This window comes from Sorex fumeus, unplaced genomic scaffold (assembly GCF_029834395.1).
Source record: "Sorex fumeus unplaced genomic scaffold, SorFum_2.1 ptg000030l, whole genome shotgun sequence".
Lineage (NCBI taxonomy): Eukaryota > Metazoa > Chordata > Mammalia > Eulipotyphla > Soricidae > Sorex > Sorex fumeus.
The window spans coordinates 2411382-2438068 of record NW_026606087.1 but is presented as its reverse complement, the minus strand read 5'-3'; the positions used below and the strand labels follow the sequence as shown (position 1 = coordinate 2438068).

General features: G+C 40.7%; 1 protein-coding gene across 1 annotated transcript in view; it reads left to right on the top strand.

The window, feature by feature from the left end:
• Positions 1–19315, top strand: part of INSC (INSC spindle orientation adaptor protein) — a 143168-nt gene extending 123853 nt beyond the window's left edge. Inside the window, exons 10-13 of the mRNA XM_056116094.1 lie at positions 8196–8262; positions 11098–11253; positions 12898–12974; positions 18324–19315. Of these exons, the coding sequence (XP_055972069.1) occupies positions 8196–8262; positions 11098–11253; positions 12898–12974; positions 18324–18452 (429 nt within the window). The 3' untranslated portion in view covers positions 18453–19315. The remainder of the gene's footprint in view (positions 1–8195; positions 8263–11097; positions 11254–12897; positions 12975–18323) is intronic.
• Positions 19316–26687: the final 7372 nt, after the last annotated feature.

The window sequence follows — 26687 nt, the reverse complement described above, 5'->3', positions numbered from 1 at the left end:
TTGAGGTCATCCTTGATGGCTTCTCTGCACTGTTTTGCCAGTTCAGATGTTCGCTTGTGGTTGCCTGAGGCATGTGCCAAGCCACGTTGGCGAATAAGTTCAAGAGTGTTTGAAGAAAGGCGGTTTTTTGTGGTTATCTCTCTCTTGGCATTCCTCGCACAATCATGGAGGTGCTGAATCATTCGATTGTATTCCTCATCAATGTTGTCAATGACGGCATCTTCCCATGTTGCCGCAACAGAGCCAAAGAGCTCCCAGTTGGTGGTCGTTCTGGGAGTCCTCTTCTTAAACCTTGCATTCTTTTCTCCTCGTTCCGTGAGGTAGAATTTTGCACGAAGAAGACGGTGGTCTGATCCCGTTTGGAATTTTGGGACAACAGCAACATCGGTTAGGCCAAACCGCCGATTGAATATGATGTGGTCTATTTCATTGTGGAACCGTCCATCGGGAGACTCCCATGTCCAACGTTTAGATTCAGCCTTTTGGAACTGTGAGTTACCATGGAAGGTTTTGGTTGACATGATGAACTCAGACAGTCTGTCACCCTGTTCATTCCATTCTAGGCCATGGGTCCCGATGTGGAGTTCATTGACTGATCTTATTGGTCCTATCTTGGCATTAAAATCACCGACAATGATCTTGTAGAAGGTGTGATCTTCTTTATAGAACTTCTTCAGCTCATGTAGAACTTCTCAGTTTCTCTTTCACCATAACTGGATGTTGGTGCATAGACAACAAAGATAGAAACTGCCTGTAGTGAGCCACATCTATTCAAGTGTAATCGTCCAATTCGGGTTGTTAGGCGTTCGAATGAATCAATGCTCGTGGCTAAGTTTGTGTTGACAAGGATACCGACACCACTGACGCCACTTTTATCACATGTTCCAAGGAACAGTTCTTCTCCAGTGTCGAAAACGGCATTATGTGATTGATGTCTTCTCATTTCGGTCAGACCAGTGATGTCGTACTTGATCTTTCGCGCTTGTACCATAAGGCCTTCAATGGATGCAGCAGATGCCAGTGTACGAGCATTAAAAGTACAGATAATCATTTTTGTTTTTCTTCGTTTTGGCAGCCTATTTCTGCCTTGGTATTTTATCAGCCTTTCCTTCCATATCCTTCTCGACTCTGCCATATTCAGGGTTAGGGGAATGAGATCCATTTATTACTGGATTTGGCATATCAATTTGGTCTATTTGGCATAGACCACGGATAGCTTGCCAGGCTCTGCAAATAAATCTTTAATAAATGCTGAATATTATTGTTTTTCATACTTGATGTTCTAAGGAAGAGCACAAAAAGGATTGTTCAGGGTCCTCAATTTGACCTTTTATGTCAGACATGTTGTGATTTCACTTTTCCATCCAGTCTAATCCTTCATGATTAAAGTTGGGCAAGGCCCCTGCACAGACAAGGTGTAATTTCACTAACAGAAATAGAACAATGGCACCCAGGATGATTTTTGACTTGGCTGGTGAGAGGGGCCCGTCTAGCGTCTATTTCATTTACTTTCCATGACTATGGGTAATAAGACTAGGAACCCACCCAGTATGAGTTTCCTTGCTCCCATTCTTCTTTTTCTGACATGGATATGTCTAGAAGTTCATTCTCTCACCTACCAAAATTGATTTTAGGACCCTTCATTTTGGAGTGCCAGTCCAAACAAACACATTTTGTTGTTTCATATAAGATTCAGTAGAGAGGCAATAAGAGCCAGGATTGGGGGACAATTGATCTGGATTAAATGCTTCTCTGCTATTAGTAATAATATACCTTTGGAAAATTTACCCAAAGTCTCACTTTTCTCATTTCTAAATGGGGTAGAGTAATACCTAACAAAGTTGAAATAAGAATTAAACAAGCACATATAAACTCTTGTTGTAGTTCTTTGGACATACAGCTATTAAATGTAAGTCATGTTTCTGTTGTTGTTGAATGTGAGTGGCCCAAGGTCCTGTAGAGTTTTCCAAAATGGACCTCGTCTCTTCTAGCACAGATATCCCATGAGTCTACATATATAAACCTTTTAGTCATCATGAAGAGCAACACCACTCTGCAAAGCACTGATTGCTAGGAAGAGGAGGTTGGACTAGAAAAAGAATGTGATTAAGCTTAATACAAATAGAAGATCTTTCTGAAACTAGAACGAGGTTTTATGTCACTTTGCCCCCAATGTCCTTGGTCCCTAAGTCTTGTCCTTCTCAATGCCTTTTTCCTGTACTCCTCTCCTCTGACCCCTAAGTCTGAGCCAGGCATGTTTCTCACCATCCTCAGGAGATTTCACCTTCTGCTCTGACTCAGACAACCACTTAGCCAGGGAGCGTGTACCCATTAAAGAAACAAATGGCTCTTTCCTGTGGCAGAAGGAGTATTAGGGTGATCAGAGGGCTTTCAGTAATGAAGACAAAAAAGATGAATTGGTCTCTGAAGTGCGCACCTAGCCCCTGGAACACTTAAGAGATTAAGTACCCATGAGGCTTCCGGTAATGCATCTGCCAATGACGCCAATGCTCTCTGGAGCCTCTTGGTCATGGATCTGTACTTGGTCCACCTGTGTTTGGACATCTCAGTGAGAACCTCTCTGTCAACTCAGTAAGCTAAGTTTAATTAATTTGTCCAACAGAAGTCGTGATGTCCATGTCTATGATGTGCCATTCAGCATGGAAGAGAGGTCGGTCTTTAACCTGGGCTCTTATGTCTCCCTTTGCTAATCTAAGAGAGCTGGATATGGTCAGTCATCCAGAAGAGCATCTGCCTCCTAAGCCTTTTGTTTGTCTGGTGCTTGCATCCCTGAGGTGCATTTTCTAGAGGTCACATTGCCCTGAGAATGCAACTACAAGAGTGATTTGGAGGGAGCAGGGAAGGAGACCCCCAAGACATGCATACTGCTGCCCTGCCTGTGATGGGAACCTGGCTCTCCTGTCAACCCACACCAGAAAGGAAATAATTTGTTTATACAAAGGAGGAAGGTGCTGATATCACTTAGGATAAAAACACTGGTTCGGATAGTTTACCTTTTCCAGGTTTCTGAGCCCTCATTGCAAATCATCCCTGGAAGTTCAATTTATCTGAAATGTACATTACTAAAGATTGCAACTTTGAGTTGTTAAAGTCCTCAATAGTTAGGCGAGCATAAAGTCTGATCATAGATGTATGAGACACAGAAAACACAGCACAATTTGACAGCTGGGTTTAGATAGACTTTAGTTAAGTTCAAATATGGACTTGATCATTGCCTAGCTCTGGAGCTACATTTTTTCCTTATCAGTATAATGATGATAGTATAATAATGTCATTTCTTCCCTCTTCATATCAATATGAATATTAAATGGAATGTGTATTAGATAAAATCTTGTTATTGGATCTGATCTATGAAAGGAGTCTCAGAGATTACCAGTGATTGAGATGGGTTAGAGACAGTTATGAAAGACACACAGGAATAGGAAATGTAGTTAATGTGAAGGTGATGGCAACTGGAACTGAGTTTACATGTGATGTACATTGTTTTATCTTTGTGTGGATAGATGAAAATTGCATGTTGGAGGTAGCGGTGATAGTAAGGACTCCATATTGTTTATAGGAGTAGATGCATTTAGTTATGTATGAGTGCATGTACACATTTACCAAATTATAGAGACTTGGAAGAACTCAGAATTACAATACCCAGTTTTGATCTGCTCTAGAAATTCTCCCTCTGAAGCCAAAGGAAACACAGAAAACATGCTCTGGTATTTTTGTGTTCTCTAATACCTTGAGGTCCACATCTTAACTTTGATGCACTGCCATAGAGGGAGAGCGTGTATTGTCCCATTTGGGAGATTCCTTTGGCCTAGTTCATCAAAGATTTGGGAACTCTATCCTAAAGTACCAGAGGGTGGGGGCATTGTTTGTCCCAAGGCCTATGGAACCACCATCCTAACCTCCATTCTGCTCAGCTCTCTCAATTCCTAGACCCCTTGCCATGTCTATCAGAGGGAGACTCAATAGAAGTGGAACAAAAAAGGGTGCTAGATCTTCTCCTAGAACATCTTGCTTCAGTGGCCTTGAAGAAGAAAGTGTATCAATGAGAATATACCCTTCTTCTCTTGGTCCTCTTTTTCTTCAAATCTAGGAAACTGTCTCGATTCTTTCTGCTATTTGATAGAATAAGTGGTGTGGAAGAAAGAAGGCAGAACAGAGAGAGACTCTAGGCCACCCTAGAGGTGGAAGGAAATTTTGTGGCTTGTCTCAAAGCTGTAGTTCATTGCCTCAACTCTTAAGAGAATTAATACGGTGATAATAGCTTCTAAGTATTCCATAAGCAATTAAGGGTGATACTAATTATCATCTTATGAACTGTTGGCCTTTTTTCCCTAATTACTGCACAACAAAAAGCAATCATAGCTTTGCATTAAATATGTCAGATTTTCACTGTTGTAGGTTCAGTTCAGAGCACTAAGCTCTGATATAAACCAGGTATTCCTCATTTGTCTTTTATGTAGTATACATTTCAGCATTGGTTTACAGCATAGCACTTGAAAATGACAGAGTTAGTGGCTGATTGGGGAAATTGCTTAGACATATCTATGAATGGGAGACAAGGCTGGTTCATAGCTTGGAATTGATTTGTTCACCAGTAAGTGACCCCACACCACCCACAATGGACTAGCAGAGTAAACTTTTACCTTTGCTATTATCGGGATAGCAAAGGAATTTTCCAACTTTCATCTCCCATCATGCAGGCCATTTTCTTTTTGTTGAATCAATGAAATGGGCAGCACCCTGTTAATCTGGTTCCATATGCTCTTTGCCCATTTTTCTAAGGCTTTAGTCTTTGGGAGACTAAAGAAAAAATAATTTCAAAAATGACACACATGGTAATAATGAAGACAAATAATGAATTGGTTTCTTTGCCTGGAAGGGCTCCTCATGCTTTGGGATCTCGCCTCCCAGTGCACTGGAGGAAATCTCCCATTAGCAGCATGATTTTCAACACTGGGTGTTGCTTTTGTGAGTACCTTAACACAGTTTTTCAAGGTTTGGTTACTTTCAGGCTCTGTTCAGGGTTAATTTATACTCATTTATTAAACAATCTTTCTGAGATTATTAACAAAATATAACTTAAGTTAATGCTCACAGCATTTATGGATTTTTAAATCCTCTATGATAATTTAAACAATGCTCCCCAAAAGGTGTCCCCATCTTAATCCCCAAATCTATAAATATGTTACCTTACATGACCAAAGAAGTTTCAAAAATGTGATTAAGAATCTTGAAATTATCCTGGAATATCCTTGTGGGTGCAAGGTAACCAGGAAGGTTCTTATAAGAACAGATACAGAGATTCAAAGGCAAAGAATGAGATTCAATCGAAGAACAGACATCAGAGAGATGTCATGCTAAGAGTAAAGAACTGAAAGCAATTTATAGAATCTTGAAAAGGCAAATAAATTAATTTTTCCTAACAATTCCCAGTATGCATTTTTAGTATGCCACTCTGGTTAAAAAAACAAACAAACTTGATCTGAGCCCTTAAGAATCTACAATTCTGACCTACAGAAATGCAATATATCTATATTTGTGGAAATTCATTATAATGTTAAAAGAAAACTAATAGCCATAAAAAAAACCAAGACCTAAAAGCTTAAGTTGCATTGCTGATATTGTATGGGAAAAAAATAATTGAGCCAAAGACTTAGGACTAGAGAGTACCATGCACTTTGCTCTGTGCTATATTTCCTCTTATCTAGGATCTCTCTTGAGGCTGATAGTAGAGGTAATAGTGCCCTGTCACTCTGGAGGAATAAATAAGATTTAACTGAAAATTAACATACAGGATTGAATTAGCTTGGGCCAGGGGAAAATCTGCCAGACTGAAATAAGTCTATACCCTTACAGCATTACTATTTGTATCCAAAGAGGTAAACCAGTTGTTCCTAAAATCCCAGCATGGGCTTGATTGTATAAAGAAATATTGACCCTCTTCCCCTCTGCATCATGGTGAATACAAGGATGTTTCAAAGGAGGAGGCCTCAAAGCAGGGCATAATTGGCATTTATTCAAATTGTCTTTAATTGATACTTCATCTACACCTCAGAAAACCACATGGGGTACAGGCTCTGTAAAAAAGGAAGTAATTTTCATTAACAGAATCTAAATTAGTCTGACACAAAGACCTACCTGTGACAATTTAACAATAATTGTCATGTAATGAAGCTGTGGTGCAGACAAAGATCTTTCTTCCCTTCCTTCCTTCCTTCCTTCCTTCCTTCCTTCCTTCCTTCCTTCCTTCCTGCATCCCTCCCTCCCTCCCTCCCCTCCCTCCCTCCCTCCCTCCCTCCCTCCCTCCCTCCCTCCCTCCCTCCTTCCCTCCTTCCCGCCCTTCCTTCTGTTTTTTTTCTTCTGGATCTTTATATTGTGTCTTTATTCTGAGAGGCCAGGCTGAAGTTGGAGGGTTATGGACCCTACATCGTGAGAGCTGAAGCTACGGCTTATTGTACAGAGAAACTCCAAACTGAGTATTCTGACAGAGTTTTGGCCTTGTGTCCTTTCTTATAAAACCACACAAATTATGCTGCTTGGACAACATTGCATCTTTTGAATGCCCCTTTCTTCCTTCCACTTAGCTAATAAGCGCTCACAGGCCTAAGAAGAGGGAGAAGAAGAGTTTCCAATGACTGAAACTCCATTGATTCTGTCATCTATAAAGTGCAGATAGGAGTTTGTTACTCTCCTTAAGAAACATCTGATAAGGGAGAGTAATCTCCTGGATAAAGCTTTAAGGATATTATACTCTTCCATTCCAGATAACCCACTATGCTGAGCACCCAAGTCTATGACCATGTTGGAGATGGTCAATGCTGGCACACAAGAGGTGACAGTGACCTCAAACACATATCCCGTTTGCTGTGTGTTTAGTGGGTAAGGTAGAGATAGGTCTATTGAGATGGCAACCTTACCCTTTCTGTTTAAAAGAAGAGATCTGTTATATGCACATATTATTCTGAGTAATGGGATAATATTGAACTGAATAAAATATATACAGTACTTGTTATTGATAAACAACACATTGATGTGCATTGCCCAGTTTCAGAATTTAGACTGCTTACTGACTTCAGAAGAGTGGGCTCTCCCAGAGAGGGGCAGTGACCTCCAGTTTTCTCTTATATAAGTTTGAAAGAAACTTTTTAAGAGTGATAGGCACTGCACCATAAAGAGCATTTTCATTTCATTTGATTTGATTTCATTTCATTTTCATTTGAATTGCCACTTCAGAGTGCAATCCACTTTATAGAAGGAGGTAGATTTTCATTTTTGTTCTTGTCAGGAGCCATGGTGTTATGTGAGTTAGCAGGTGACACATTTCTAAGATGCTCCAATAATATGAGGAAACTCTTTCTAGTTTGGGGTATATGTGATCCTTGCCAGTTTATTTCTTAATTCAATTTTGTGCTATGAATTCTCTATTCATCATGACTAAGTCAGGGTGTGAAGACAGATGAGCAGCACGCTACCCAGCTCATGAGGTAGTGACCAAGTCTCATTGTCCACCTGGTGTCAACATCACTGAGCTACAGCCATAACCTTCATCACTGACCAACAAGTGAGACTTGGGAGGTCACAGACTTGTAAGGCACAGCTCATATGCTCTTTCTTATCACAGTTCACATAGCACTGGGTGCTTGGGTTGTAATACTGCACTTTTATCCTACTCATGTTCTTTAACCTGACCCGACTCAGTTAATTTTATGTTGAAAATCGGTTAAGTTCAAACTCAGGTCAAGAAACAAGGATGAGGATGAAGGAACCAAATCCAGGGTGGGGGCTAGCCAGGAATCTGCCACTTTCTATTTGCACCTTCGATCCTGGGATCATAAGAAACTTGCAGAAAGATGACAGAAAGATCCCTCTTCGCTCTTTTGACAGTTGTTTTTAATGGGTGCTGCAATTGCCTCCACAGACCTTCCTATGACCACATAATAATGAATTGAATATCAGTCATTAGCAAAAGATATCTGGGTGGTTAGAACCCATAAAAATAGAAGGAAATATTAGCATCTCAAAGAAGGATGGGTCAGAAGGACAATACGGAGTCTTGGGATGGGGCAGGTGGATGGTAAGGAGTCTAGAGCTAAAAGAAGCTTTGTAGCCTCTTCCATTTGTTTCCCTGTCTGTAAAGAGCACCTTTGGATCAAGTCCTGCCCATTCTTTTCTAGATTGTGACCATATTGGCAAACATGTCTGTCCTGGAACAGTGTGCCTCTGACATGATTCAGGAGAATGGTATGTCTTTTCAGCATTACGTGTACAATGTGTATTGTGTAGCTATTCAGATTGAATTGTGTGAAGGCCTGCATGTAGGTATATGAATGTGAACAAGTGCATTAAAATACTCTAATGTTGTGAGCGCACCCTTTCTAGTTTGGGGTATATATGATCCTTGCCAGTCCATTTCTTAACTCAATTTTGTGCTATCAATTCTTTATTCACCCCGAATAAACCAGGGTATGAAGACAGGTAAGCATACCCAGCTCATGAGGTAGAAACCAAATATTATTGTCCACCTGGTGTCAGCATCACTGAGCTACAGCCATACCCTTCACCACTGACCAACAAGTGAGACTGGGGAGGTCACAGACTTGTAAGGTGCAGCTCATATGCACTTTCTTATCACAGTTCACATAGCACAAATGTCATTTGCATGAACATGCCTATGTAAATTCTTGATTACATTTCTGGGACATCAATTTTTATGGGATAGACAAGGAACAGAGAAGAGAGGTGATCAGCTGGTAATAGGGCACTGCAGAAAATAAAGGATGGAAAGAGGTAAGGAAGACCCAAGGTGGGGATGGAGTCTGGTGGCAATTGCTATTTTAATTGGGGTTATAAAGGGAATACAGGTTTCTTCATGATTCCCCAGTGAAAATCTATTCCTCTAAGAGAGTGCCTTTCAAACACTCCCCCCGTCCAATTTTATTTTGCAAAAGTACCATGAATTACAAAGCTATTCATAGTTGGGTTTTTGACATACAGTGTTTCATCACAAATCCCACCACCAATGTCAACTCTCCAGCAAGGTTCCCAGATTTCCTTTCCTGTTCTCCTACCCCAGTGCCAGTCTGCCATCTTGACAAGGCACCTTTTAAATCTGGTTATTAAAGTTTGGGTCTTGCAATTTCAATGTTGTTGACTGTGGTTTGGATATTTAACTTTATCATTAACTTTTAAATCACTTCACACGATTGGATTTGGCCTTGGCAGAAAGATGAAGTGCCTGAGAAAGGGCGGGGATGAGGGACCAGATGAAGGAACTTCGGGTTCTTCAATCCCTCACCCAGCAGCATTTCTCTGCCTGCTCCCTCCCACCCTGTGCTGAGGAGGTCAGCTGGGTCTAGTGGAAGTAGATCAGGTTTGACTGATCCAGTAACTTATCTTAGCTGTCTCCCCCAAAGACAGGTTGCCTGGAATTAAGTGAGGGTGTGAGTGGGAAAGATGGGAGCAATTAGCAACAGGTTAGAAAACAGAAAGGCTAGTGAGGACAAGAAATCTGGGAACCAGGGCCTGCAGTGGCTGCTCTTGTTAAGCCCCTTTCTCCTGGGTTGTCGGATCATTTTGACAAACATGCACAAATCTACAGCCCTCACACTGTTACTGATTGATAACGCATCGTTTTGTGTAAATTTGCTGTGATTGAGCTAATATTGAAAAGCTTTACTAAATCAGCAGAGGCTTGGAGACCTTTTAAAATTTAAAAAGGTCTACCCAAAATTTTAAATTCAGGGGATCAGTGGGAGTATGCAAAATTTTGTGGAGTTGAAATTGGAGTATCTGGTGTCTCTAGAGAGCTTTATGGTTTTTGAAGTGTAATTGACAGCTCACTCAGCCAGTAGGTATGGAGACCTACTATGTGCCTGTCTAGGGGTCAGAGGTAGATAAATGCTTGTCTGTGTCACAGGACCTCACACACTAGAAGGAGAGACCAACTGGACAAAAGGGATAGATGAGAAAAAAAAGTCACACCTACTATAAAATTGTGGTGCTGAGGAAGTATGGCAGGGTCATTGAGGCTGTGGCTACTGGAATCAGACTGCCTAGGTTTGATTCTTGGGTTGGATTTTGTTTAGCTGCAGAACCTCTATTTTTTCCTTCTACAACATGGGACCACTAGAAATATCCATAGCATAGGGATGATGTGAAGACTGATGTAAAGCATCTTAGAAAAACATCCGTCCAGGATAAGCACTGTGTTGAGTGTACCAGCTCTCATGTCTGAACTGAAGATATTCTGATGCAGAAATTACCAAGGTGCAAAGGGCTTGAGGGAGACATAGCCAAGAGCCCATGGAAGACAGTCGGAAGCCTTGATCTGCAGTGGCAAGCCCTATTGGTCAGGATGGGCTTTGAGATACGGTATTCATTCCAGCACACATCAGACAGGAGTTAGACAAAGTTCTAAAGCTCCTGTCCTGAGGATCATGGAGAAGGGAGAAAGAATCACTTGTAAAAAATTTAATTCAGTGATGATCAGCCTCAGGTTGGCTCACTCCTCACCAAGGAGGGACCCTTCAGCCCTTAACTTGTCTCAGATGCAGTGTCATCAGAGGTGAAATGGTAACAAAGTGTAACCAGATTACCTGACTGATATCAACTCTTCAACTATTAATGGTGTGACCCTGATCTAACCCTTTGTTTTTGTACCTCAAGGTGAATTATAACAGTAACTAAGTAACTAGTTCACAAGGCTCTTGGTAATTTTAGGGGATTGTGCTTTTATGAGCCATTCCCCCCCCCCCCCCCCTCACAGTAACAGGCATGCGGTAAAAGCTTAACAATAGTATTAAAAGTCATTAAAAAAAGGTATGGCCATCCTTCAGATGACTATTCAAAGTACAGTGACTTGGTCCATGGAATCAGAGACTGCTCCCAGATCAGAAAGTGATGGAAGGGGTGACTGGTTCAACTTCTTCCCTGCAAGTCAGCTTCCATCCTGACTTGAGTTGAGATGCTCTGTGACCCTGATAGCCCCAGTCTGAGCCCTGAAGCCATCTGTCCAGCTGTGCCTGAGTGGAAGGCACCCTGCTGGGCAGTGCCTACTGTTCATTTCTTCCTGCTCAGGGGTGCAGCTTATTTTGGGTATGCTGTCCGAGAAGCCAAGGTCTGGAACCCCTGCAGAAGTGGCAGCCTGTGAGCGAGTCCAGCAGAAGGCTGCAGTGACTTTGGCACGACTCAGCAGAGACCCAGAAGTGGCTCGTGAGGCTGTTCGGCTGAGCTGTAAGTGCTGCAGGTGGTGGCAGAAAGGGATTGGGATGCAGGGCTTGGGAATGGGGGAATCCCTGAAAATTTTGTGGCAATAGAGGATTTTATGCAAAGGCTGGTTGCCTGAGCCTTACTCTGCTGACACCGGGACATGTGGGGATGGAGGTCCATGGTGCAGCCCTAGTCTAGCTTGAGACTTGGCTTAAAGAGACATAAGGGAAGAGCTCGGAGAGGTTTAAGTTGATGAAAGCAGTGACTGCCCTGTAGACATTCTCTCTATAAGGATCTCAATCATATTTTTTCCACTTATCCAGATCCTTCTTGATTCACTTGGTTTTTTCACTTAGTTGTTCATTAATTTATCCTTTTTAATTTATTTACTCATCACTTAATTGCTTATTGATTTGTTTTCTTTTTTGTTTGCCTGTTTCAAGTGTATTAATTTAATTCAGAGGAATAGACTATGGGGTAGACCCAACATCTGGAAAGATTTTGACAGGATTCTGGGCTATGTTTACTGATCTCACAGCTACAGTAAAAATGGCTGCAAATGAGAACTACACAGAGGATGAGCAATCTTATGAATTCTTGTTTTTTAAAGCTTATTTTCATTTTTAAAAATTTTAGACAAAATTTTATTCTTAAATGTACGATAGGTTCCAAAACACGTCATTCTACTGTTGGCAACAGGCTAGAGAGGGAACCTAGATGCTTAGATAGAATTAAAGATCACCATGGCCTCAGGTACAAGGAACTGCTTACTGCTGGCCAGGTTTCTTAATTCCACCAGTGATTTTTTTTTCAGTTCCTTTAGTTTCTGCTCCCCCATCACATTCTGCTTCAATGCTTTATCTCATCCATCTCCTTGGCCTTTTTTAAAAAATTTATTTATTTTTATTTATTTATTTTTTTAATAGTAGGAGGCTGGGCCAGAGTGTTAGAATAGCGGGTAGGGTGTTTGCCTTTCACACAGCTGACCCAGGTTCAATTCCTCCGCCCCTCTTGGAGAACTCAGCAAGCTATTGAGAGTATTCTGTCTGCATGGAAAAGCCTGGAAAGCTACCCATCCCATGACGTATTTAATATGCCAAAAACAGTAACAGCAAGTCTCACAATGGAGACATTACTGGTGCCCGCTTGAACAAATCGATGAACAATGGGAGGACATGCAATAGTAGGAGACTATATAGTCCATAATTTCCAGTAATTTCAACCATTATGTATATTAAAATAGCGATTGGAGAAAAATAGTACTGGGAGGTTCCACTGTAAAGATGTACACATTAAATAGCTCTTCCTTATAAAATCCAAAGTCTCTACAGAGGACATTTTCAAAGAGCTCTGCATATCATCCATTGGAGTTTTAACTAAATTCAGTCCTGACCAGTGCTTTGCTTTTGATGCTCCATCTCTTCTTAACCCTGACCAGGGTCTGTTCACATTTGAGGTAGTGAATATGTCCATCACAGTGCCCCCAGGGTTGGCCCAACCCTTCCCAAATTGATTGGTATACCATAGAGAGTCCTTGAGTATCACCTGTTTTTTTTCACTAATGCCTGGCAGAGGGCTGTGTGTCAATTGGGGGTAAGTGCCCCTAGGTCAGGCCTTGATCATCCAATTTGGGTCTCAGCACTGAGGTGCTTCTTGCGTCTTGTACAGGTATGTCCCGGCTCATTGAGCTCTGTCGGTCACCCTCGGAGAGGAACAGCAGTGATGCAGTACTGGTAGCCTGCCTGGTGAGTTCTCAGTATCCCCCAGATTTCCCTTTGGTCTAGGGGAAGACAGGCAAGAGGCAGGCCAGTAAGGTGGACTATGCTGTGGTGGGCTTGGGTAAGTCCTTTGATGAGTTTTAAAGTAACCGTTGGGAGTAACCGTTGGAGTTTATGGTCTGCGTAGCAATGTGGCACCAGAATAAAAGAGAAAATAAGTAAAATGGCAATGAATAATTTACTCTATAAAATTGTGAAGAAAATGATATGAAAATTAAAGAAAGAGTGGAGTCCTCTCTTCCACTATCCATTTTCAGTCACCATGAATTTTGAGGTTCTGAGAACCTTAACAGAAGATGAATACCAGGATGTCAGTGGAATCAGTAATAACATGGCTACCGCACATGGAGGCAAGGGTTTGGATGTCTCCTGACTGTTCCAAAGTGCACAGGTGGGAAAAACTTCCTTTCCTTCTGGAAGAACACCTACCCTTTTCACAGACTAGTGCTCTTCCCATTCTGTAGAGCCCTCAATCTTTGTGAACTAGGACTGGAAACAATGGGACAAGACAGGGTGTCATTCACTGAAGCCCCCAGGATCTTCACCCTAAACCAAGCAAATTGATCCTGGAGGTCATCCTGGAGGATTCCTTGATAGAAAAATCCCATCATGAAAGATTCAACAGTCCCCAGTAGGGAAATGCATGCTTTTGTCTCTACACTTATCCAGGTTTGGGCTTCAAAAACCGAAAGCAGAGAAACTCCCAATTGGAAGCATAGAAGAACAGGAAGACATTGTATAAATAAGCAAGCTATTTAAGTTCCAGAAGGTCATGTCAAAACCTGAATTGCTTCTCAAAGCACTTGAGGAAGAAATAATGACTCTGGAGATCTTTCATGCTGCTTCATCCTAGTGCCCCTTCCTATTCCCTCATTTTAAATGATTTCCTGTCTTTTCTGAGAGTGCCTAATGGACATTGGATAGTGATAGAAATAGTAGGATATTATTGTTAGATAAACCTATCTTGGTTTTGTTTTTAATGAGCTGTGTGACGTTGGGTACTCTCTAAGAGTCATAAATTTTATTCAGTAAATATTTACTGAGTCATTACATGTGCCATGAACTCTTCTAGGATATGGAAATCTCTATGGAAAGACACAAAAGACAATTGTTCCTACCCTGTGACACCCCGTGACCATCTCCTTGTGACCCTCTCTGCTTTGTGTCCCTCCTTTGTGTCCCTTTGTGTCCCCCCGTGACCATCCCTTTGTGACTCTCAGCTTTGTATCCCTTTATGACCACTCTTATGAGGAGTGGTCATAAGTAGGTACAGAGTCCCATGTACCTACTTATGTGACCCCTCTTAAGTGGCATGCGTACCATGGTTTTTTTTTTGTTTTTTTAGGCATCTGGTGAAGCTTAAGAACATTTCAGAAAATGTTTTAGAGCAGAAAATAAATAAATAAAAAAGGAGATGAATGAAATTGAGAGCTATTTAAATATAATACACAAATCTATGTACTTTATATTTTACTTGTTATGTAAGATATAGCAGTGGGTCTAATAATTGATGTAATGTTGAGCATAAATAACATTTGAAAGTCTCTTCAGGAACTATAATGGGATATGAATGTCTTGGTTTATATTAGTTAACAAGAATTTCTGAGACTTCATGCTATGTTGACATATTCTCAAAGAAGGAAATGCTATTCAGATAGAGAAGTTCCCACAGTTATTTGGATTATCTGCCATTTTTGAGGGGAGAAAAACCTCCTTCATTCACCATTCCCCTAGAAATCTACCCTTTTTAAATGATTAAAGAGAAAGTTCTCCCTTTTGCTCCCAAGGTTATTACCTAACCCCCTTGCTTCAGTACCACCAGGGTTATCACTCACTTTGAGAAACACTGAGTTCAATGTTAGTGAATAGAAGGGTGTCTTTTTTTTTTCACATTTATAGACCCTATTCATTTTTATCAGATCTAAGGAGTAGGAAGGAGAGAGTTTATATCAGGCCAACACATCATCAAGCCAACTTAGATAATGGCCCAACTACCATTATTTCCAAAATCAGACAACCAAGTACATACTACAAATGTCTTCTCCAAGAGCCCCCTATCACTTTCGGGAAGCTTCATCAAGAAGCGGTATTTGGACCTGTGCCTGGAGGAAGGGCAGTCAGAGAAGGTGTCTGCCAACGACTGCCTGTTGCTAAACAGATCCTGAGGGAATGTAGGGAAAGTACATTCAGGTACAAGAACTTGTTACCTGGCTTTTACTTTCCATTTTTGTTTATTTGAAGGAGAGCATACAGAAGGGTTTAGCCACTTTCTTCAATAATTTGAAGGGCTTTCCAGTAGAAAAGGGACTCCAATGCTCCTGGTTAAGCAGAAGAGAGCTCCTTCCCTCAAATCCACCATCATATGACTGCTGGGTCTCATTCTCCTAACTCTGAAAGAGCCTTGAATATGGAACTTTTCCAAAAAATCTCAGGGCTAGGACAAAGGAGACGTTACTAGGGCCTGCTCGAGGCAATCAACAAATAACAGGATGGTTGTGATTGTGATTGATTGATGACTGCTGAACTATTTTTCCTTGTGGCAGCTAGTGACCATGACTCTTCCATGCTCAACCTTTCCAGTGGCTCCCCACTATCTATGGCTGCTGCCCACATGCTCAGTTCTTATCAGGCTGTGATTCACCCTGGGGTGTGAAGCCTCCTTGGCTCTAGCCCTTACTCTGCTTGTAAGACAACAGTGACCTGAATCACCATAATACTGTATTGATTTTTTGTCCCAAGCAGACACCTTCTCTGTCTGCCCTTCCTCCAGGTGCAGGTCCAAATACCTCTTCTTGATGAAGCTTCCCAAAAGTGATAGGGGGCTCTTGGAGAGAACATTTGTAGTATGTACTTGGTTGTCTGCTTTGATTTTGTTTTCCCAGCAGGAGGCAGTCTGTACTATCCAATGTTCCTGGTATCATAGGGGGAGGCTCTTGAAATGCTAGCCCAGGAGTTTCCTGAATTGGGAAGATACTGTCCTGAAGCTGAGTCTTGACTTTTGACCAGATTATTTCGTTCCAACCATGTGTTCCCTAACATTGGTCTTGCTATTTTGGCACTATCTCCTGAAATGTCTGTATAGCCCTTTCCCATGTTTTGTATTTTCACAGAACCTTGGGTCTGATTGATTGCTTCTTGCCTGAGGGACCCCACCCTGTTCCCATGTTGGTGGGATTTTGTGTTTTGACTCGGAGAAGGGGGAACAACATTTGAGTGCAATGCAACGTTTGGGTGGCTGGTGCGAGAGAAGCCTCGTGGAGCATAGGGGGCTGGGTTGTAATTTTCATCAGATTGTTTTCCATGTCTTGGACTCTGCCTGACTTGCACACAATATATTCTAGCTCCTTGGAACTACAAGATACTTCCTGTACCTGTACAGAGGACCTTGGAGTTGGACAGCTCTGTGATGTTGGAAAAACTTATTTCCCCTCTCTAAGCATTAATCTCCTTATTTATAAATCAGAAATCATGGTACCTGGTAGCATCAAGTATTAGAATGAAGTGAATACTAGATACATTTAATGCATAGTGTAGATAGTATAGTACATATTTAATGCAGAATGTAGATAATATAGCTTCTTCTATCAATCTAGATAGCCCTCCCTCTTTTTGTTCCCACTGTGCACATGCTCAGAAAGAAGAAACAAGGAAGGATTCTCTAAGTACTTTATGCGTAATGCCTCAACTAACCAGAAAAGAGGTCTAGGTATATAACAGCCCATATTTATACTTTCAGGTTTCTCTAGAAGCAGAAGTCAATTTTAAAACATTCACTTTTCTCCCCCACAAACATTGCATACCAACTCCTGTCCTGACTAGTTTTATTATAGAAAAATGTGTGTCTCTGCTCCAGAGGAACTAAGTGTCTAGGCTAGGAAACAATATACCTGAAAGCCAGTTGTATTTATGCACTATAAGATTGAGGTGAGTCCAGGCCAATAGGAGCACAGTGGAGGGAAGAATATGTCTCTGCTTCAAAATAATCAGGGATGGCTTCACAGAGGAAGTGATAGCAGACCAGGTTTTATAGGCTGAATACAACTGATGACTACAAAAGAATAGGGAGTGAGTTCATGGCATAGGAAAACATGAGCAAGGACTTATGAAAATAAAACAGAATCATTTACTTAGCTAAGTGTGAGAAGTTTAGTGTGGGGGAGGCAAGTCGTGATTTCATTCTAAATCCACCTGTCTTTCCTGCTGTCCCTTCTAAGAAGAATCTCCATCTCATTCACCTCTATGGCTTCCCCTTTTCCCCTTCATCCCATTTCACTTTGCTCATAATCTTTCTAACTTTCTAATCTTTCTAATTATTTGTGAGCAAATTATTAGTCCTTGCTATTCTAAAGTTTTTTATTAAAGAGATGTGGAAGCGCAAATATAATTCTATTGACACTTTTAGAGTTCCAGAATCCAGGACAAAAAATATCTTGAATTTAAATATTTAATTAGGTTAACCAGATCCTTAAAAAGACAGGTCTTTGAAATCACCAAGTTGATTAGTCATTAATTAATGTAACTGATTAACCATGGTGGCCAGATCATTATTAAGCACATAAAGAGCTTTCCAACACCAGCCAGCATTGTGACAAAGATGCAACTGAAACCAGGTGGCACTGTAGCAAGTTCTTTCTTTCTTTATTTTTTAAAGAAGTTTTATTGGATCACTGTGAGATACAGTTACAAACTTGCATGATTATGTTTCAGTCAAATAGTGCTTGAACACCCATCCCTCCACCAGTGCACATTTTCCACCAGCATTGTTTCCAGTGTCCCACACGACACCCCCACCCCACCCCACTCTGCCTCTGTGGCAGGTACTTTCCTTCTTACTCTCTCTATAATTTTGGGCATTATGATTTGCAATAGGAGGTCAATGTGTTTGGTCCTTTGTCTACTTTCAGCACACGTCTCCCATCCTGGGTGATGCCCCCAATCATCATTTACTTAGTGGTTCCTTCTCCATCCCAACTGCCTTTTCCCCCAGCACATGGGACTGGCTTCCAAACAATGTTGTGACCCTCCTGGCACTTATCTTTACTTACTTAGGTGTTAGTCTCATGTTATGCTACTTTATATTTCACAAATGAGTGTAGTCATTCTGTGTCTGTTCTTGATGGTGATCTGGTGACCAAAAGAACAAGAACACTGAGGTGTCAGGTGATCAAGATGATGGTCAGTTCACCCTGACCTTTCAGTGAGCCACTTCCTGAAATACATACCTCATTCTAGTTGAAGGAAACAACATCAAGAAGGGCTGTTTCTACTCTTGAGAAGGGTCGAGTCTAACTTGTGTTCTCTTTGTGTTCTCTATAGGCTGCTCTAAGGAGGCTGGCTGGGGTGTGCCCTGAAGGCCTCCAGGACTCCGATTTCCAGCAACTGGTCCAGCCTCGACTTGTGGACTCTTTCTTACTCTGCAGCAACATGGAGGAGAGTTTTGTGTAGCAAGTGTGGGAAAGGAAAGGCCTCCAGCTCAGTTCTCCTGTACCCTCTGAGTACAAACCTGTGAACACACCTGAGCATTCACTTCCCCTTGCCTCTTATTTATACTTAATTTATTTTTTACATGAAATGGAGAGCAGATTAGATATTTTTGCTGTATAATCAGGCATTCTTGCTCTTGTGGGTCTTTTTTTACTTCTTCTTTTTGACTTCTGTAACTTCTCAGTTACAGATGTTGAAATACATAATAACTAATATGACAGATTGTCATGGGTGCTTTCCCTTCCTCTTGCTTCATCTACTCTTACTATGCAATGTGCTTTATTATTTTTTACTTTGGAGCCAGGGCATTTTAATTGCTCAGCAATTTTTTAAAATGTTGGGTTTGCTCTTTCTAAAAACTTTTAAATAAATTTCATAGTTGGAAAGAACATTTTATTCTTTAATAAATGCAATAATGAAAAACATGTTTTAGATTTTTCTGATTAAATTCTGTTTTTAGAATAGCATCTTTCTTTCCAAGGTTTCTTGCCACAAAACTCCTTTCAGCTACTAAAATCACATAGATAGATACATTGTTTTTATAGGTGCATAAAGAGGTCAAGTTCTGATGATTAAGTGAAAATTGACAATGCATTTAAGGAATATATTTAAAGTCTCCAGAAGCAGTTTCTATTAGAATTTTCTGCTCATGTATAACCTGATGAAATAATTCTTCAGATGAGATTATAGTGACTATCTCTCCAACAGTAGATTGAAAGTAGTTGTATACAGCAGTTGATTTATGCCAACTGACAAGGGACAACTAGGAGAATTTCTTCTCAAATATACATTCAGTAACCTCTTCTAGGTAGAATAAAATTGTAACTGGAAAGGTATCAGAGGTTATAAAATGATACAAGCAAAATGTTTTTTTTTCAGAAAGCTGGTTTACCAATATCATTGCCTGAATGTTTTATATTATATATATATATATATATTTCTACAAAGTTTCATGTCATCATATTGAGGTATGATTTTTATGCAAGTCATCGAGTTCCATTTAGTAGTCTAACAGTTAGTCTAATGAATCAAGTTTTGGGATAAGCATCTTGGGCATATTTTCTTATAATAATCCCAGTAAATTGCCACCAGGTTATTAAATCAGTTGTTTAAGGAGACTAGTTTGTAATTGGTTCTAATTGCTTAACCCAGGGGTTCACCAGAGCCCATGCTCTGAAGTTCTGCGCTGGAAAGAAAGATTGTGTTTAGGAGATCATACCTAACATTATGATGAAGAAAACAGTGATCATAATGATAGCAAAGATTTGCAAAGTTTTGCCATCATCCTTTATTTTAACCTATGAGTATGTACTATCATTTATTCTGATAAATTATTTTTTAAGAATTTTTTATTGAATAACCTTGAGATACAGTTGCATGATTACTTTTCAGTCACACAATGCTTGAACACTCATCCCTCCTCCAGTGCACATTTTCCACCACCATTGTTCCCAGCATTCTACCTGCCACCCCCACCTCACCCTACTCCCTGCCTTTGTAGCAGGTACAACTGATATATTACTTATCCAGTTCTTACATATCTGTCAGCTATTATGCCCGTTGTAACATATGTCACTGTCACCGTCACTGTCCTCCTTTTGTTCAACAATTTTCTTGAGCGGGCCCAGTAACGTCTCTATTTTGAGACTTGTTGGTACTGTGTTTGGCATATCGAATACGTCATGGGTAGCTCGCCAGAGATACTCTCGGTAGCTTGCTGGGCTCTCTGAGAGGGGCGGAGGAATCGAACCCGGCTCAGCCAGGCTAGCTGTGTGCAAGGCAAACGCCCATATGAGAAAACTATTTTTTAAATGACTCAGTAGATCTATTGAGCAATTGTTAGATCCTAGGTTGAAGCCAATATCGTCTGAGTATTAATATAAAGATTCAAGTTTTAAGAATAATAATTTTATATATCTCAGTGAATTTTTCAGATTGTAAAATATTGGGAAATATAAAATTATTTGTACAAATAGAAAATTACATTTTATGATATAATTTTAACAAGAAACTTTTGTTAGTATCACAACTGATCCTCTACAAAACATCTTTCAGCATTGGAAAGCTATCACCTTGAAAGTTCAATTTTATCATTGGCAACAAACACTGTCACCTCTTTTCCTTGATATGAGATACTCTATTCATTTCAGAGAAAATGTCTGCTAAATTTCAGACACAATCACCATAATTTTCTATCACTTATTTTCTCAAGGAGATATAGTGTCCTATGGGAAAAGCAACTAGTTCTCTTTTTGACCCAAGTAATCACACAAGTGGTGTTTTTCTTGATACTAACATACATTCAATTTTGAATATAAGAAAAGTGCCTTAAGTATAGTTCTATTTTTATCACTACAAATATAAAAATATCTTACAAAAGTGTAAATATTTCATAAAATTAATATTTCTCAGTGTATCAAGGGTATACCTAAGTGAAATTGGTATAGTTTTACATGTCCCAGCCTCTGATCAACAGACTTATGGGTACTATTTATATACTCAGATAAGTGTAACAACGTAAGTCTTTACCATGCTTACCGCAAACAGATTGAGAGAAATAATGAATGATATTACTAAAGTCCACTGTTGTGGCAGAGAGGTTGCCTGGTGGGAGCTCATATGATTCAGCTGTGTCAGAGACATAGAACATGGGTGGGTGTGCAGCATGACAGAAATACCTGGACCTTTTTTCTCCTTCCAGTCTTCATATCCTGCTGGTGTTTTGCATTGACTAAATACTGCAGCTCTGAGAGGGACAGACAGATGGAATCTTCAGGGACCAGCATCCTGGAGGGAGATCAAGGTAGACAAGAATAAGCATGTAAATGAGTTTGATTAAGATACGAACTTTGAGAATAATCAGCACAGGAAGAGAAGTCTGCATATTTTCTTTCTCATTCTTCAGGGATGCCACATGGAAAACCATCTTGTATTTTTGGCATAAAGATGGAGTACGGAAAGTGTTCCTAGTATTACTTGAAATATAGCAAAGCCGTTGATTAAGGTCATTTAGGTATTACTTTAGAGAAGAGAAACAGGAGAGGATGATTGCTAGGTGATGATAATATACTTTTGCTTAAACCTGTAGTGCAAACAACAGTAAGAGTGAAACATAATGTAGGCCACAGGCTTTGAGTCATTGTGATATATCAATATAGTTTCATTAATTATAACAAATGTGTCATTCCGGTGGAGGATAGTGATTTTGAAGGATGTATGCATGTGTGGCACAGGGGCATAATCTAAAACTCTGTAGAATCCTCCTCAATTTTTCTGTCATCTTAAATTGCACTAAAAATAGAGTTCTAATAAAAATAAGTTACAAGAGTTGAAGGGATGTTCCTAGAATGAAAGAAACTAGTCAAAGGTTTGAACATAGTCAAATCTCTCCCATTGTAAGATTCTCAGCAAGATTATTCTGCCCTCAGGGTGCCTATAGCTCTCATGTCTTTCTTTGCTTATATTAAATCAGAATAATTACTTTCCCTTAACAACGTCTTTTTTTGGTGTGCAATACCCACAAATTTATAGAATGGAGAGAAAGCATTGCACAAAAAGGAAATTTAATTAGCCAAGGAAAGGAGGGAGGAAAGTTGCATACAGAATGGAAAAATTGGGTAGGAATTTTGAAATATTTTTCCTCTTTCCAATAATCGTATTGAAAAAGGAATTTGGAGAGAAAGAAAATACTGAAAAAAAGAATAAAGTACAGCATAAAGCTGTGGATGGAGTTTACAGTCAGAACCTCTAAAAGTGAAAAAACATCATTACCACCTCTCTATAGAAGGTGAGGTTGGCAGGGTGATATGAAATATTTAGACCTCACCAATTCTACACCATTTGGAGAAGAGTAATGTATGCCTAGCCATATCTGTGGACCCATCATGGGTTTCCAGGTCTGCCCTACACAGGCTATCACAGACACTGGTGTCTAGAGAATTCCACTCTGGGACTCAGAAAAATGAAAACATGAAGACTTTTCTTGGTTCAGTGTTTTCTTTTGAAGTTTCCCCCCTAGAGCCAATAATGGTTCTCTGTTAATCAAGTGTCTTGTATATGCAGTCATTTTATCAAGTTTCATCTCTCATAATCTTTACATTTGTGAGCTAGATGTTACTGTTGATATTCCTGTTTATACTCTTCATGCTAGAGGAAAATACTTGGAGATATTAAGTAATGTCAAATATTAGGTGGAAGGCTTGGAGGGGTTTAGTAATGTTCACTGTATATCACTGTATCATTGTCATCTTGTTTATTGACTTACTTGAAAGGGAACTAGTAGCATCTGATTCGTCCCAGCCCTGAGATTTTAGCAACCCCTCCTTACTCGTCCTTCCCAACAGTGCCGCATGGGAGGCTTTTTCAGGGTCAGGGGAATGAGACACATTATTGTTACTGTTTTTGGCATATAGAATATGCCATAGGGAGCTTGCCAGGCTCTGCTGTGCAGGCAGGATACTCTCGGTAGCTTGCCAGGCTCTCCAAGAGGGACAGAGAATGTATATAAAAGAATACAAGCAAGCATGTTAAAACCAAACACATGTGTGCTGCTTTAAGTACATCAGCGGGCTAGACTATAAGAGGCCATGTGGCCGTGAATGCCAAGCTACTGGAAAATGGGGGGAGGCCCAGTCCCAATCTGAGAAGGCTAGGAGATCTCAGTCCCGGGTCCCACATACCTGGGTTTCTCTGCTGGTTCCTTCATGTGTGAGGCTCGTCGGAGAGTGTGGAGAGTGGCCTTGAGCATGTCTGTGGCTGAATTCTGGAGGTTTTTGGCTGCCGGAGTTCTGCTTGGGGTGGGGAGGGAAATGTTATCTACCTAAACAGATAATGTGGATTGAGCACATTAACCACACATGTCAGGCTTCCAGGGTAGTTTGGAATAAGTGGAATTTATTAGCTTCGGACACTTCCAAGAAGGTATCTGGACTTTTGTAGACTCGTCAGCAATCATATCTCAAGAGTTTACTCAGGTTGAGGGAAGAAAGTTAATGTTGAGTACGGGCTGGGATTACTGTCATTTTAATCTGGAGGGTGGCAGTAGTAGCTATTGCTAAGTCAATTCCTAAAAACATAAACTTGATCACTTGACTTCCCGTTAATCATCAATTTGCTCGAGCGGGTGCCAGTAACGTCTCCATTTGTCCCTGTCGCATGCTAGTGTAGCCCAATGGCGTCTGTTCATTCTAGGAACATGGAGAGCCTCAAACTGATCGTTCATGATCTTGATGAATAAGTCTGACCATCTGGTAGGTGGGCGGCCCTGTGGTCTTTTGACATCCCGTGGAATCCAGTCGGTAATGTCTCTAGTCTAGTGGTCGTCTCTAAATCTCACTACGTGTCCAGCCCATCTGATTTTTGACACCTTGGCAAATGAGACAGTGTCCCTGATTCTTGATCATCGACAGAGGTCGGAACTCCGGATTCTTTTTCTCATTTGAGTGAAACGTGATACTCCAAGTATAGCTCTTTTGACTCCTCTTTGGGGGACACGAATAGTGTTCTCATCCTGTTTGTGTAGGGCCCAGGTCTCTGAGGCGTATGTTAATGCAGGAAGAACAGTGGAATCATAGAGATGTGCCCAGAGTCAGAGGTTCTTCATCTTCATAGCTATTTCTTCGACGCTCTTGGAGGCGTTCCAAGCCGCTTTCTTCCTCCTGCGCAACTCAGGTGCCAGGTCATTCATCATGTTGATTTCTCGACCTAGGTATATATAACTGTTGAATTCGGAGACGGTCATTCCATTGAGAGCGAATGGAGCGTCAGGAATGAGCTGTTTCTCATAAACATAGTCTTTGTAAAATTCAGCTGTAGTCCGACCTTTCCACACTCACAGTCGAAGTCGACCAACATTTCTGCCACTTGGCTGATGTTTGGTGTTATAAGAACGATGTCATCAGCAAAGCAGAGGTGGTATAGTTGCTCACCATCTATCTTCACTCCCATTCCTTCCCATTCCAGTCGTCGCATGATGCTCTCGAGGGTGGCACTAAAGAGTTTCGTTGAAATGGTATCACCCTGCTGAGCCCCTCTCTTGACATGGATGATTACTTCTTTGTAGAATGGTGAGATCCTGGTAGTGAATCCATAATACAGCTCACGAAGGATCCTGATATATTGAGTTTGTACGCCCTGATTGGCTAGGCCTTCCATGACTGCTTCCGTCTCAACAGAATCAAAGGCCTTCTTTAAATCAATGAATGTTAGACAGTGCGGCATCTTGAACTCCTGAGAAACCTCAATGAGCTTGGTTATTGTGTGGATATGGTCGATGGTGCTGAATCTTTTGCAGAACCCGGCTTGCTCGCATGGTTGTCCTTCATCTGGTGTTCTGCCAATCCTATTCAGAATGACTTGAGTGAACAGCTTGTAGATGACAGACAATAGGCAGATTGGGCGATAGTTGCCAATGTTGTGGATGTCTCCCTTCTTTTACAGTAGTACAGTCCTGCTGTTTTTCCATTGGGATGGAACCTTGCATTCAGACAGGTAGCATGTGAAGAGCCGACCCAGCATATTGATGAGTACTGATGGCAGGTTCTTCAGGTGTTCAGGTCTGACCTTGTCTGGGCCAGGTGCTGTTCGTTTCTTTACCAACGAAATGGTGTGTCGGATTTCGGAAGGGAGAACATTGGGAACGACATATCCATCCTGTGGAATTTGATATGTGGGCAGGTGGACATGGCTATCAAAGAGATCTGAGTAGAAGTCATGGATAATCTTCTCCATTGCCCTTCTGGAAGATGTGATAGATCCATCAGGACGTCAGAGGGCAGTCATCTTGGTCTTGTAGTTGACAAAGGACAGGCTGGCGTTACAAATTCTTCTGCCCCATCTACCAGCACTTCTGCTCTTCTCTCTTTGAGGTCTTCCTTGATCGCATCTCTTCGCTGCTTTGAGAGCTCGGATGTTCCCTTGCGGTTGCCTGAGGCATGCGCCAAACCATGTTGGCGAATAAGTATTCCGAGAGTATTCCGTCCACACAGCAGAGCCTCACAAGCTATCCGTTGTGTATTCGATATGCCAAAACCAGTAATTACAATGGGTCTCATTCCCCTGACCCTGAAGTTGTCACAATATGGCAGCGTTGAGAAGGATGAGAAAGGAGAAGCTGATAAAATCTCAAGGCCGATCTAGGCTGCCAAAATGAAGGAAGACAAAAATGATTGTCTGTACTTTCAATGCACGTATGCTAGCATTGGATGCATCCATTGAGGACCTGATGGTACAAGCATGAAAGATCAAGTATGACATCATTGGTCTGACCGAGACAAGAAGGCATCAATCACATCACGCCGTTTTCGACACTGGAGAAGAATTGTTCCTCGGAACATGTGATAAAAGAGGCGTCGGAGGCGTAGGTGTCCTTGTCAACATGAACATGGCCATAAACATTGATTCATTCAAATGCCTATCAACCGGAATCGGACGTTTACATTTGAATAGATGTGGCTCACTGCCTGCAGTTTCTAAAAACATAAAACATTGTGGTTAAAATAAATAAGATAAATAAATAAATAAGCAACATGCTTATCTGGACTTGAGTCTGGGTCCTATCACTTACTACGTGATCTTGGGTGAGGTATGTAATTTTTCTGTGCCTCAGTTTCCTTCTTTGTAAGATGGGATAATGCTATCACCTTCATCATAGTTATTATAAGAGTTACATGTGTTAACACACAGGTGAACTTTAGACTAATGCCTATTGACAATAAATGATCAATGAATGTGGATACAGCATTTTACCAGTTTGTTTGGTCTTTCTTGGCAGTGCCTCAAGGGTAGATCTATGGAGTTAGAAACAAAGAAATTTATCCTGCAAGGGGAGAAAAATTCTTTCAGTTCCATATCTGCATTCTGCACATAGGAGTCAAGAAACCACATATAAAAGTAATGGAATAAATAGGATTTGAATCCAAGAAATAATTGTATCTGTCACATTTTTTGTTTGAGTATAAATATATATGCTCTATGTAACTGGCTCTTTGTAACTGTAACTCCTTAAACTAAATTTGTAAAATGATTTTTATAGTATTTAAAATATTTTACAAAAAAGGAATATGGTACAGTGAGATTCTTGTTCTTACCTAGCATCATGTAAATGGTGATGAAAGACAGGATTTGATAAGACTGAGACCAATTGCCAGCACCATTTCTCTTTGAAACACTTACATTTTAATTTTACTTGCATACACA